Source organism: Temnothorax curvispinosus, unplaced genomic scaffold, assembly GCF_003070985.1.
Source record: "Temnothorax curvispinosus isolate PA1 unplaced genomic scaffold, ASM307098v1 QBEX01006010.1, whole genome shotgun sequence".
Lineage (NCBI taxonomy): Eukaryota > Metazoa > Arthropoda > Insecta > Hymenoptera > Formicidae > Temnothorax > Temnothorax curvispinosus.
This window is the reverse complement of record NW_020215790.1, coordinates 74840-88431: the sequence shown is the minus strand read 5'-3', so window position 1 is coordinate 88431 and position 13592 is coordinate 74840. Positions and strand designations below refer to the sequence as shown.

General features: G+C 30.1%; 3 protein-coding genes and 1 long non-coding RNA gene across 6 annotated transcripts in view; 3 read left to right on the top strand and 1 right to left on the bottom strand.

Annotated features, from left to right (window-relative positions):
- Nucleotides 1-193: 193 nt before the first annotated feature.
- The window catches only part of LOC112455310 (graves disease carrier protein homolog), a 19779-nt gene continuing 6380 nt past the window's right edge, over nucleotides 194-13592 (bottom strand). The window contains exons 2-9 of one of the 3 annotated variants that reach the window (XM_025017132.1): nucleotides 9994-10082; nucleotides 5738-6122; nucleotides 3566-3658; nucleotides 3345-3478; nucleotides 2639-2824; nucleotides 2124-2280; nucleotides 1904-2045; nucleotides 194-1676 (exon numbers count right to left, since the gene is read on the bottom strand). In XM_025017132.1, the coding sequence (XP_024872900.1) occupies nucleotides 1502-1676; nucleotides 1904-2045; nucleotides 2124-2280; nucleotides 2639-2824; nucleotides 3345-3478; nucleotides 3566-3658; nucleotides 5738-5801 (951 nt within the window). In that variant the 5' untranslated portion in view covers nucleotides 5802-6122; nucleotides 9994-10082 and the 3' untranslated portion in view covers nucleotides 194-1501. The remainder of the gene's footprint in view (nucleotides 1677-1903; nucleotides 2046-2123; nucleotides 2281-2638; nucleotides 2825-3344; nucleotides 3479-3565; nucleotides 3659-5737; nucleotides 6123-9993; nucleotides 10083-13592) is intronic. The other 2 variants (XM_025017133.1, XM_025017134.1) reach the window with 2 other exon arrangements.
- Nucleotides 6043-7046, top strand: LOC112455311. Its single transcript, XR_003040850.1, has 3 exons — nucleotides 6043-6129; nucleotides 6730-6817; nucleotides 6891-7046. It is a non-coding gene; the product is annotated as an uncharacterized LOC112455311 (long non-coding RNA).
- On the top strand, nucleotides 7152-8943 carry LOC112455308 (KIF1-binding protein homolog). Its single transcript, XM_025017128.1, has 2 exons — nucleotides 7152-7315; nucleotides 7392-8943. Exons 1-2 carry the CDS (start codon nucleotides 7261-7263, stop codon nucleotides 8912-8914), a joined length of 1578 nt encoding a protein of 525 aa, XP_024872896.1. The 5' UTR covers nucleotides 7152-7260; the 3' UTR covers nucleotides 8915-8943.
- On the top strand, nucleotides 10090-12765 carry LOC112455325. Its single transcript, XM_025017172.1, has 3 exons — nucleotides 10090-11415; nucleotides 11497-12680; nucleotides 12736-12765. Exons 1-3 carry the CDS (start codon nucleotides 11361-11363, stop codon nucleotides 12763-12765), a joined length of 1269 nt encoding a protein of 422 aa, XP_024872940.1. The 5' UTR covers nucleotides 10090-11360.

Genomic DNA, 13592 nt, shown 5'->3' with positions numbered 1-13592 from the left:
CAATTTTTTAATATAAATTTTGCGTAAATTATTTTGTGTAAATCCATTTATTTTTTAAATATTTGTCTATTTTCATAAAAATGGAACACTCTGTATTCTTAGAGACCCATGTATACATTAAATATTTTTTGTTGGTCTAAATTTCGAAAATATTCGTACTGAATAAATTAAATAACTCATTAATACATATATGATAATCTTAGCTGTTTGAGAAAGAGAGAGAGAAAGAAAAATTAATTTCATTTTAGATTTAACTTTATAGAAATTTATATGGTTAATTACAATATGTGTGGAGCAAACTTTGTATATCCTAATAAACTAAAAATTTTTTGTGATAGCTTTTATAATTTTTTAACTTATCTGAAATAATACTTAAATCGATTGTACACATGATAAATATAAAATTGAGCCATTATAAGCATGCAATACTCTTGAACTTTACGCGATATGAACTTTATTTCGATACTTTTAATTTAGCTTGCAAAATCTGGCATCACACAGATAAGCCCGGATTTGCGAAAAGAAACAGAAAAATGCCATGAACATATAATTATATAATGTCATTTTATTATAAGGAATTAGAAAAATAAAGAGATATTATCACATTTAGATTAGGGTTTTGCTTACACTCTATATATACAAAATATTTCGCAAAGAACACAATGTTTTATGTATAAAACTCATTTCTTATGCATGGTTTTTAATCATTTAAAATATCGTGTATATATAAAATCATATATTTTATTAGCTTATTGTTTGGTACTTGTATTTACGTTACGCGATAAAAAAGATAGGTAGTATGTATAAAGATAAAACTTCATCAGCATATCTCTGAGTTATATGTACAAATAAATATTCTAGGATAACATGTACAAAAATATCTTTTTTTTCTCACAAATATACAGCTTTGTCAGTATCTACAATAATGCATATTACATATCAGAGTAATAATTTGCCTAATTTTATTCCTTCAATATTGGAGCAAGGATTATTATGTATTTTGTAACAAATATTTACTTTTTACGAAACACATTTGCTATGTTTCGTATTAATCTGCAATATAATTGTGTAGGCATAGGTAATATGAATTCAGTTTGCAATATTTAAAAATTTTGAACAATGTACATTCACACATTATTGTATGTATGTATAGAAATTATGAGCAAGTTTTTCATTTAGAAGAGATTTATATCAATCGCGAATATACAATATATGATACATCTGAACATTCCAATGTATGACATCTTTTCATAAGTTTCTAATCACATATCTATTTAAAAACTTTTATTCTCTTTTTGTTTAGCTAAAAATTAAAAACACTAAAGCAAGATGTTTAAAATACTGTTACATGATCTCTCTGCGGTTTATCTTTTCCATTTCGTAAAAAATTAAACAGCTTTATAGATATAATACATATCTATAAATATATCTATAAAGATTTAATTTATATTACGAAAAGTGTACATATACATTCATACATATATGTATATATATAATTTAGTTATAGTTTTATTCCAGTATCTAAATTGAGCATCTGCTTCATAACTTCGTATGTCGCAAAACCAACTGCCGTAAAAGGAACTGCTCGTAAGAAATTGACACTCATTCCACGATATAAACCTTTTACAATGCCATTCTCGATATATATCATTCTAAGAGTGGACAACATTCCCGATCTGGAAAAAAAAATAATTTTATAGATTAATATACTATTTTAATTAATAAAATTATAATAGTTAAATTTATTCACAATAAATTAGTAATTAATGGAATTAATATTTTTTAAATTCATATAGATTAAAAAACAGATACTAATAAAAAAGCAATCAACCATAAGAAAAACACATAACATATAAATATATTTGTCAATTATTGTAAATTAAGTATCGTACACGATACTTACGCGTATTTATATGTAGCTGGGTTCATCATAGCCAATTGCATACGTCTCTTTGTAACATCTAATGGATAGGAGAAGGTATGCGCTACGGCACCGGCAGCACCCCCACACAGAAGTTTTGCCGGTATATTCAATATAAGACCACCTTCAAAATAAAGAGACATAATATTAGTTGCCACATACTTATTGTTCATTTTGCTGGAATGGCTTTCCTCTTACTTACCGGTATTCGTTTCATGCTCGGAACAAAGATAATGTGACGCATATTTCATGCTTAGATATTTCACCTTCTCAAACGTATAAAATGAAAATCCGGTGTATGGTACCATGCCCAACATAGTTGGCCAGAAACCTCTGTACAACGCTTGAAGGCCGCCTTCCTGAGATATTTAGTAATTATTACCTTATTTTAACATAACAAGAGACGTCAAAATTAGAAATTAATGAAACTTTAAATTACGTTTAAACTATATTCATATAGAATATGAAATACTGAAGATATCAAATCTATTATAAACATATACAATTTATCGACTTGTTCGTGCATTTTCAGTGCAACTTTAAAGACTTGATGATCTCATTCGTTCATTTAAAATTTATCATCGTAGTTGTTTAATCTCCAAGATAAAATAATCAAGACTATTAATGTTACGACCTGAAGATGCAATTATATTTTCTATATTTCTTCATTTAAATGTGTCTCTTGACAATAGGCTTCAAGAGCGTTGATTGATTTACCTCCTTCAGCATTCTCACAGCGGCGTGTTTGATTCCAGAGTAAAGTGTATTGCTGGTAACTTGAAAGGCTAGTCTTGCTCTGATAGTGTCGAGCGGATACGTAATCGAAGCCGCTGTGACGCCGGCGGCGGCTCCGGCCAAAAATCCATTTACATGCGGACTTTGCTCAAATGATTCCTCCAAGTGCTGAGAGAAATTGCGTGAACATTAATATCAGTTTTAATTACCAGTTACAATTACAGAAACAGAGATTGAACGTGTATGTACAACACAGAATGGATAGCTGAAATTTTCTCAAAATGTCATGCAGACAATCGGCCAAATATTATTACGTAGATTAGAGGTGCACTGATACTTCAAATAATCTGGCTTCTCAATAAGGAGACTTGTTTGCTTACTTTGTGTCTCACACATATATTCCGTCTCTACATGTTCCTGAGACTTCCTCTATCAACTGAAAATTGTCGTTTATCTTAATAAAACATCAAGTATTGTTGGGATACGAAGAGTATTTGACCTCCAATTGAACTGATATCTTTTACAATGCCAATTTTCTTATCATTACAGGAGGAACTTCAGCTAATTGGTTATAAGTAAAATAAATTATTGATGATGGAGAGTTTTAATTTAAGTTTAAGAGAAAGCAGAATCGCATTGAATCCGATGCGTGAGCATTTTGATACGTGATTTCTAAGATTTTCCGCACCTTTTTATACTGTTCATACGCTGTAAATTGTATCGCTGCGTATGGCACGGCCCTGATCATTTGAACGAGATTGCCTTTATACAGAGCAAGGAAATTTTCCCGTCGAACAATTTCCCTGAATCCTGAGAAAACGCCTGCAAAATTTCACATATTTACTCATGTGTGTCGCGTACGAATACTTCGTATTATTTGTATCTACTGCTGACAAAAGACATCCTCACCTAAATGTTTGTAGTGCTCGTGCTGCGCTTGCAATAAAATTTTGATTCGGTCCAACGGTGCCACGGCTGTTTTCGAGCACATACCGGCAACACCTGCGCATAATTCATTTAAATAATTTTAATATATAATTTATATTCTTGATATTTATTGAAATTTATAAAAGGATTACAACTCACGCATTTTTATAAATGCCAAAAAAAAGTCCCGAAATAACTATCATGTAGACAAACGTTAAGCAAATCCCCAAAAACGTTTCGATAAAAAAGTTAATATACATTCGTATATCGCGGTGTTGCGATTTTATTTATTTTTTTTTTAACAGAAAGCATTTAAAATTGACCAATTAGATTCACAGAAATTGAATTTAGAATATAAATGAGATAAAATACTTGTGTTATATTGTATACATATACACGTAAGAATGATAATATCGGAGACGCGATACCTGCAAGCAACTTCATCGTGCGATGTCATTGGCCACGCAAATATTGAACAATCTAATTGGTCGAAAACTTCAAATATTTGTTATTTAAAAATTAAAACAATCGAGATGTTTCCGTTATTAAAATTTTCATTTGCAGAATTGTTTGTAGAATTCGCTATTTAAAATAGAACCTACATAATTTCTGTTTTTATAAAGATAATAGATATATAAATTTTAAAATAAAAATAGTCTATAACATTTTATCTTCATTAATTTATATTTCACGTTCTGACTGTTGTATTTGTTCAAATTTATTCACAATATCTCTTATCATAACTTGATTTTCTTGGTAATATTTCAATTGTATTAATAATATTTAGTGTTATATATAGACATTCAAAGCAACATAAGAACCTATAAAAAATAATTTTAATAGCTATATAATTTATATTCTTGAATATATATATTTAAAAACACAACATTTTTGTGCCAAATAAAACGGTAATGGAGGATATAAAGAACCATATAACGGGACTTACACAAAGAATTTAATATGAAGAATCTTTTCATTTTCTAAGAATATAGATTATTTTATACATTATTTTAAACTATTTTACTGAACTTTTTATATTTTGTGTCATGAAAAAAATGTATAGTATTCCATTAAAAACAATAAATTTTATACATATGAAATATTACAATTTTATTACATATTACAAAAAATATATTACAATTTTATAAATTTCTCAAAACAATCTCTGAGTTTATATTTTACGTATAAAGTTCCTCTTATATGTCATTTTCTTTTTTTTATCTCCACTCCAATTACGGATAAATAAATACATAAATTGTTAATTTTTAAACAAAAAAGAGGCAAATTGATTTATCAAGAGAGAGCAATCATTGGCCACATTCAGCAGAACGTTTGTAACTGTTGAAAGTTTTCTGAGCCTAGATTGGATTATTTCTCTAGATCTAAAAGAATAATCCAATCTGAGCTCGGAAAATTTCCAACAGTTACAAAATAAACGTTCTGCTGAACGCAGCCAATAGCTGCCAATGGTCTTAAACAATCCAAAATCGTTATCATAATCATCACTAATCTATAGAATATATGATAGATTTATTAAGCGTGGTTTTACTCAAATTCCGATTAATTTAATCGGTGATCAATTTATCAAGCAATATCTATAGATAGATATATATATATATTGTTTCGTTAACATTATACATAGAATTATTAATGTTTTGGTCGATCATACGTAAGAAAAAGGTTAGATCAGAGATAACAAATTATATAGTTAGACATTTTGCTAGTTAAACATTTTACTATTCTGCTGATTAAATTAATCGCTGATTAATGTAGTCGAAGTTTGATTAAAATCGTTCTAAATATAACGTTCAATTGAAATATTTGTTTCAAAACTTCTGAACAAACTAGGAATGGAGAATCTGTGATGTCATTGATGCGTTCATAAAGTTTCTATTAAAATGCCAAGCATCCTGTATGAATGTACACTGCGTTTCATTAATCGAGTCCTTTTGGGTGTAGACTAGTGTGGATGAGCGCATCATTTCTATAGACCTCCCAGCCAATTGCGCGCCTAGAAATGGTGCGCTCATCTCCACTAGTCTACACCCAAAAGGACTCGATTAATGAAACGCAGTGTACAACGTAAACGCTGCTTCTGAAGATAAAGCAAAAAAAAGAGCAAAATAATAGGATATCCAAAGGATTTCAACTCACCACCGGCCACGAAATTTTTCGCGACTGCCTCGTAAATCCCGGTTTTCTTTTTGGGTCGGGTCATAGCTGCTGAATAACGTCAAAGCGGACGCAAATCGTGAATACCGAGTTCTACGAGAAAAATGCGGGCGAGAATATTCGTGGCAAAGAACGTTTACTCCATGTGGTTTCAGTTGGCGGTAATAAGGAGGGGGAAAAGGTGAATCGGGGATCGTTGACCTTGAGTGATCCATTCTCATGTAAAGAACGTGAGATATTTGTATTGTGTCTTGCCGTCCTGCCATGGAGCGACGTGCCACGTGTCCATGTGTCTCCTATGTGTTCTATTTTCCTCTGAATCTTATCTCTCGGATCTTACAGATGGTTAATCGTGAACTGAAATCACCTGCAACGTAATACTATAACATGAGCTTTTGCTAGCCATATAACTTTTAGTGATATTTAATGATATTCAAAGTCATTTTGGTTGGAATTTTTTATTTGTGTACATATATAAAATGTAAATGTAAAATTCATATTCATCGAAAATTGACTGTTACGAGTAGCACTCTTTAATTTTAATCGTGTCGACTGTAGCGCAAGTTTCCTAATAACGTCATTATTGAAAGCGTTTTTCCTGTGCGTGCCTGTATATATATATATATATATATATATATATATATATACAGGCACGAAAATGATTGTATTTGTTAAATTAACTATTTCTGGAATCGAGACATTATATATATCATATATATATATCAAGAGTACACGCCGGTAATGCCAAGTACGCGCGGAACGAGACATTACAGTGTATATTTATGTATAATAACGTCATTACGATATATATATAAATATATATATAAATAGTTAATTTAACAAATACATTCATTTTCTAATATAAACGCGAAGTTATATTAATAAGTAACTTAATTTGTACATAAATCTTGTTATAATTAATCTCTAGTTATTCTTTATATTTGTAATATTACGTCTTTATTATAAATTTTTAGAATTTATAATAAAGAGGATGTTTACATCAACGAGTTCTTTTGAAAGATCATTCGATAAATAAATAAATTTGACACTTTCGGTCATTAGGTGAGATCTTATGCCTCTTTTGTGGAAAACTTGTCTCTATCCAACGTTCGATTTGCAATTAAATATCTTATAGGAGAACGCGCTAGGGACCCTAGATAAAGAGAAGTTTGATCCCTATAAAATATAACTTTCTATTGGATATGAGACGTGTAAACCTCCTCCTCCATGCATAGCAACGTGTATGCGGAATCCTCTGGGATTAGAGAATTAAGGTGAAATTTCATGCGCAGTGAAAAGCAACAGCAGATCGTACTGATTGGCTACAAAATAGAGAAGTTCTCGAGTTTCTAGAACTCCTCTATTTTATAGCCAATCAGTACGATCTGCTGCTGCTTTTCACTGCCCATGAAATTTCACCTTTAGAGAACGCTTGATAAATTTGAAAGTCGGAACATAAAACCATAAATTCATACTGGAAATTGTCCTTATGTTAATATCAAGCGATGTTCGCGTTCCTCCGACAAGTAATGGAAGAAAGATGCGCAATCCTTCAACTCGGTACGCATATAAATAATTTAGAATAATAAGTGTCCGTGTAATGTTTTTTCACCGTTAATTCTTATTGTTTATATAGAAACGGTACTGGCCGAATCCGCTATAAGTATGACTATTAGTAAGAAATTTTTGGGAGTTCTACAATTGTCGTTTGAGGTAAAGTACATGGATGAAGACATCAAACTTGCTAAGAAGAGAAAAAAAATCAAAGCCATAGAGGAGAAAATGAATGTATTATATCAGAATGTAATGGATGTTTCAAGAGACGCAAAATTGGATGATATTGTTGCTTTATCGAATGCTTATTACAACATAGGCTTAGAATATATTTCTTCTACAGATACTGACGACTTAAAGACCGCTGTACAGTGTTTTACAAGATGTTTGACACTGTTAGGGGACAAAATGTTAGACCGTAAAGCTATATTGACATCTATAGGTGCACTTAACGAATTGCATTTAGTTTGGGATGTAGTGGAGGAAGGGAAATATAATGTTATATACTTGAATACAGCATTAGAAAGATACGTGACATACACATTGGAGGATAATTATCCTGATCCCATCCACATAGCAAGCTTTGTTGGTATTAAAGAAAAAGAATCGAATCCTAGGATTATCTTGAACACTTTGCATCATACAACTTTACAGGAGTTCGGACGTCAATATCTTAAAAGGTCGAAAGATAATCACGCATTTGTAAAGTACATACATGATATATTAAACATCCGACTGAGAGACATGGTAGCTGACAAAACAAAATTTGACGACAAATGTCTTGATATGGCTTTAACCTTATTTAATCTGTCTAGATATTTTCTAGCAAACGGTCGTTTCGCTGAAGCTAAAAGTCACATTGCTATTGGAGATTATGTGATATGTACATTTCATGCAGATAAATTGAAAATAACAAGGAAAAAAAGTAAAGATTTTTCTCATTTGTCTGAAAGTTATGATTATGCTTCTGCCAATAGTGCTAGAGCTTGGGGTTCCTATGGAGTGTCTCTTTTACGATTTTGGATGGAAAAATTCTCACAGAATAAAAAAAGTAAATCTTCTGAGGTACAAAATCATATATCAAAATTAAAAATAAAATATCAAGATTCAAATTTGATATTTTCTGCCTTGGAAAAAAAATTGGAACATCTAACTCTTGAGATTACAAAAACATGTATATTGAATCTTGCTGATGCCAAACTAGTCTTTGTAAAAACTTTGAGACAACTTGAAACAGCGAAGGAATATTTTACTGCAGACACTGACATCGAAAATTATGCGAAGATAATGCTTAAAATATCGGATACATATAAATATTTAGCAGGTTTTGAAGAACAAAGAGGTGAACAAATAAAATTACATAAACGGCGAGTAGAATGTTTAGAGGACGCTCGTAGAAAATTTCAAGCAATTACTGTAAATGATAGAGAATTACAAATTTACAAACGGATTTGGTACGAAATAGTGACTTCATGTTCCACGGTAATGGATTTAATGGTCGAGGAAACATATTACGACGAATTATTTGAAGAACTGTCAATGAAAGCTGATCAATATGCGAAAATAATCAGAGAAAATATCGATCTTTATTTAAATGCAGTTTAGATTTTTTTTTATATCTAGCCCTTACTAAGATTTCTTCATTTTTCATTTGTAACTACATTGAAGAATATTATTCAATGCATTCCTTTATTGTATATAAGTCATATAAGAAACATGATATGTGATTAAAAAATATCTTTCCATTAATTATCTGTATTAAATGACTGAATATAAATAATTCTTGAATGAATCAAGTTCCTTAATATTTTTATATGATAGACATACATGAATATATCATTCTTACATTTATTATACTCTTATATTTTTATATTTGACAATGATTTACATTTTACAATAATTGACAATAACACAATCATGTAAGATTATGTATGTTATATACATCACACATTAAATATATTTTTATAGAAATGTATTAAGGTATATAATGTATATAATGTACATAATGTACATAATGTATAGGTATATATTACGCCCTGTCTGACAGTCTTGCTAGTCCTTCTTGATCTGTTTTTCTATACAATTACTATTATTATCAATGTTATTATCATTATTACCGTACGCTATATATGAACATACAGTTGATGCAACTTGTATATATTGTATCTTCATATATGCACATGTTTTATACTGACTTTATTGGTGAATAAGAAATATTAGGCCTTCAGTTGAACCGATATCTTTTGCAAAATGCCAGTTTTCTTATCAATATAAGAAGAATTTCAAATAGTCAGTAATAAGTATATTACTGATGTGAATTTAAAATAATCTGATGGAATATTTCAATTTAAAAAAATCCGAATTGTATTAAATCCGAGAATTATGCTACGTGGTTTCAAACATCATTATATACTGATGAATTCGAGCAGGTTCTAATATCCAATATTTTTCGCACCTTTTTATAACGTTTATGCACTGTAAATTATATCGTTGCGTTTGGCACGGCTTAATCATTTAAACGAGATTGCCTTTATACAAAGCAAGGAAATTTTCGCGTCGAATAATTCCCCTGAATCCCGAAAAAACACTTGCAAAATTTCACGTATTTATTCATGTACGTCGCGTACGAATACTGCGTATATATTATTTGCATGTTTTATTGACAAAAGAAATTATATTCTCACCTATGTTTGTAGTGCTTGTGCTCTGGAGGTAATATCTAAAATTTTGATCTTGTTCAATGGTGCCATGATCATGCACATACCGGCAATATCTGCGAATAATTCATTGCGTATCAATATTTGTAATAGGATTATAATTTATGCATTTTTATAAATGCCAGAAGTCCCGAAATAACTATTATCATGCCGACAAATGTTAAGCAAATCTTCGAAAATGTTTCGATACAAAAATGAACGTATATTAGCATATTCATATCGCGGTATTGCAATTATTTTTTAACAGAAAGCGTTTAAAATTGATCAATCAGATTCGCAGAAAGTTGGCGCGTTGAAAGTTTGCGTATGGAACGCAATATGAAATTAGGTGATTTGGGGTCGTGTCTAATTATTCGTGCATCGTGACTTCAAATTGCGTGCAGTGGAATGATACAAGTATAACTTTACGCGTGACGAAGATTAAACATAGAATTAGAAGATAAATAAGACAAAATACTGCGTTATACTATATAGTTATATACATACGCGTAGAACGATAATATTGGAGACTCGATACTTGCAAGCAATTTATTCATCGTACGATGTCATTGGCCGCGCAAATATTGAACAATCTGATTGGTCGAAATTTTATATATTTATTATTTAAAAATTAAAACAATGTTTCGTTATTAAAATTTTCATTTGCAGATGTGTTTGTAGAATTCGCCATATAACATATAGAACTTACATAATTTCTGTTTTTACAGATAATATATAAATGTAAAAATAAAAATAGTCTTCACGACATCTTATCTTCATTAATTAGTTATAAGTATTTTACATTTGGTGCATTTGTTCAGCTTCATTCACAGGCTGTTTCCAAAATTCTTTGCCAGCGCTGAAAATCTATAGTATACGTTACGTGTACTATAGATTTCCATCGCTGGCAGTGAATTTTTGTAATATTACGTCATTATTATAAATTTTTAGAATTCATAATGAAGAGGATGTTTATACCGTGTTCTTTTGAAAGTTTATTCGATAAATAAATAAATAAATTTGACACTTTCGGTCATTATTGAGTGAGATCTTATGGCTCTATTGTAAGAAAAACTTTGTTTGTATCCAACGTCCGATTCGCAATTTGATATCTTATAGAACGCCTTAGGAACCCTAGATAAAGAAAAATTTGATCCCTATAAAATATACCTTTCTATTGGATATGAGAAGTGTAAACACTGTAAACCCCCCTCCAATTTTCATGCATAGCACGTGTATCCGGAATCCCCCATCTGGGATTAGAGAATTAGAGAACGTTTGATAAATTTGCAAGTCGGAACACAAATCCATAAATTCAATACTGGAAATTGTCTTTGTGTTAATATTGAGCAATAATGTTCGCGTTCCTCAGACAAGTAACGGAAGAAAAACAGGCAATCCTTCAACTCGGTACGCATATAAATAATTTAGAATAATAAGTGTCCGTGTATAATGCTTTTTCACCGTTAATTCTTATTATTGTTTATACAGAAACGGTACCGACCGAATCCGCTACAAGTATGAATATTAGTAAGACATTTTTGGACGTTCTACAATTGTCGTTTGAGGTAAAGTACATGGATGAAGATATCAAAATTGCTAAGAAGAGAAAAAAAATCAAAGCGATAGAGGAGAAAATGAACGTATTATATCAGAATGTAATGGATGTTTCAAGGGACTCAAAATTTGATGATATTGTTGCTTTATCGAATGCTTATTATAACATAGGCTTAGAATATATTCCTTCTACGGATACTGACGATCTAAATACCGCTACAACACATTTTTCAAGATGTTTGGAACTGTTGAAAGGAAAATATTTTGACCGTAAAGCTATATTGACATCTATAGGTGCACTTAACGAATCGAATTCAGTTCATGGGAGAGTAAGCAAAAATAAGTGTACTCATAGATTCTTGAATTCAGCATTGGAAATATATTTAAAATACACACTGAGGGATAATTGCCCTGATCCCATCCACATAGCAAGTCTTGTTGGTATTAAAGAAAAAGAATTTAATTCTAGAATTATCTTGGAAACTTTGCATCATACAACTTTACAAGACTTAGGACTTCAATATCTTGCAAGGTCGAAAGATAAGCACAAATTTGTAATATATATGTACAGGATTTTAAACATTCGACTGACAAACATGGTAGCTGACAAAACAAAATTTGATGAAAAGTGTCTTGATATGGCTGTAACCTTATTTGATCTGTCTAGATACTTTCTAGCAAACGGTCGTTTCGCTGAAGCTAGAAGTCACATTGCTGTTGGAGATTATGTAATATGTAGATTTATTGTAGATAGACTGGAACCAGCAAAGAAAGAAAATAAAGATTCTTCTCACTTGTATGAAAGTTATAATTATGCCTTTGCTCTTAGTTCTAAATCTTGGGGTTCCTATGGAGTTTCTCTTTTACGTTTCTGGATGGAAAAATTCTCACAGAATAAAGAAAACAAATCTAAGATACAAGATATTGTGTCAAAATTAGAAATAACATCTGGGGAGCTACATTTAATATTTTCTAGTCTAGACAAAGAATTGAAACGCACAACTATTAGTATCACAGAAACAAGTATATTAAATTTTTCTGATGCCAAATCGATTTTTAAAAAAACTTTGATGCAACTGGAATCAGCGAAGAAATATTTTACTGTAGACACTAACATTGTAATATATGCAAAAATAACACTTAAAATTTCGGATACATATAAATATTTTGCAGATTTTGAAGAACGAAGAGATAATCAAATAAAACTGCATAAACAACGAGTAAAGTGTTTAGAGGACGCTTGTAAGAATTTTCGTACAACAATTCGGAGTGACAGAGAATTACAAATCTACAAACGGATTTGGTACGAAGTGGTAACTTCATGTTCCAAGATTATGGATTTAATGATGGAGGAAACATATTACGACGAATCATTTGAAGAGACGTCAATGAAAGCTAAGCAATATGTGAAAATAATCGCAGAAAATATCAATTTTTATTTAAATGTGTAAATTTTTTTGTTAATGTTTAGTCCTTTTTAAAATTTGTACGCTTCTCATTATTTGTGACTATGCATTAGAGAATATTATTTGAATGCATTCCTTTATCGTATATAAACATATAATAAAAAACATGATTCGTATTTATAAAATATCTTTCCATTAATTACTTGTATTAAATATGACTGAGAATAAATATAATAAATAAATCATTCTTATTATTTTTATATGATAGACATACATGTAAAAATTTTATTCTTATATATTTAGCACCCTCGTACATTTTTATAATTGACAATAATATACAATCATATAAGATTATATATATTATATTCATTATATTGCATATATGTATGTCACAATAAAAGCACTGAAATCAATGAATAAATAAATATATAAATAAATATATATATATATATATACACTTAGTAGTCAATGTATGCATTTACCAGTAAATGTATATATTCATTAATTTTATGTTTCAAATTTATATCTTTTAATAAGCACCATCATTATATGAAAATTATATCACAGTGATATAGATTGGGTTAGGTTTTTTGGGATGGATGGCACAACCCCCTTACTGCTCTA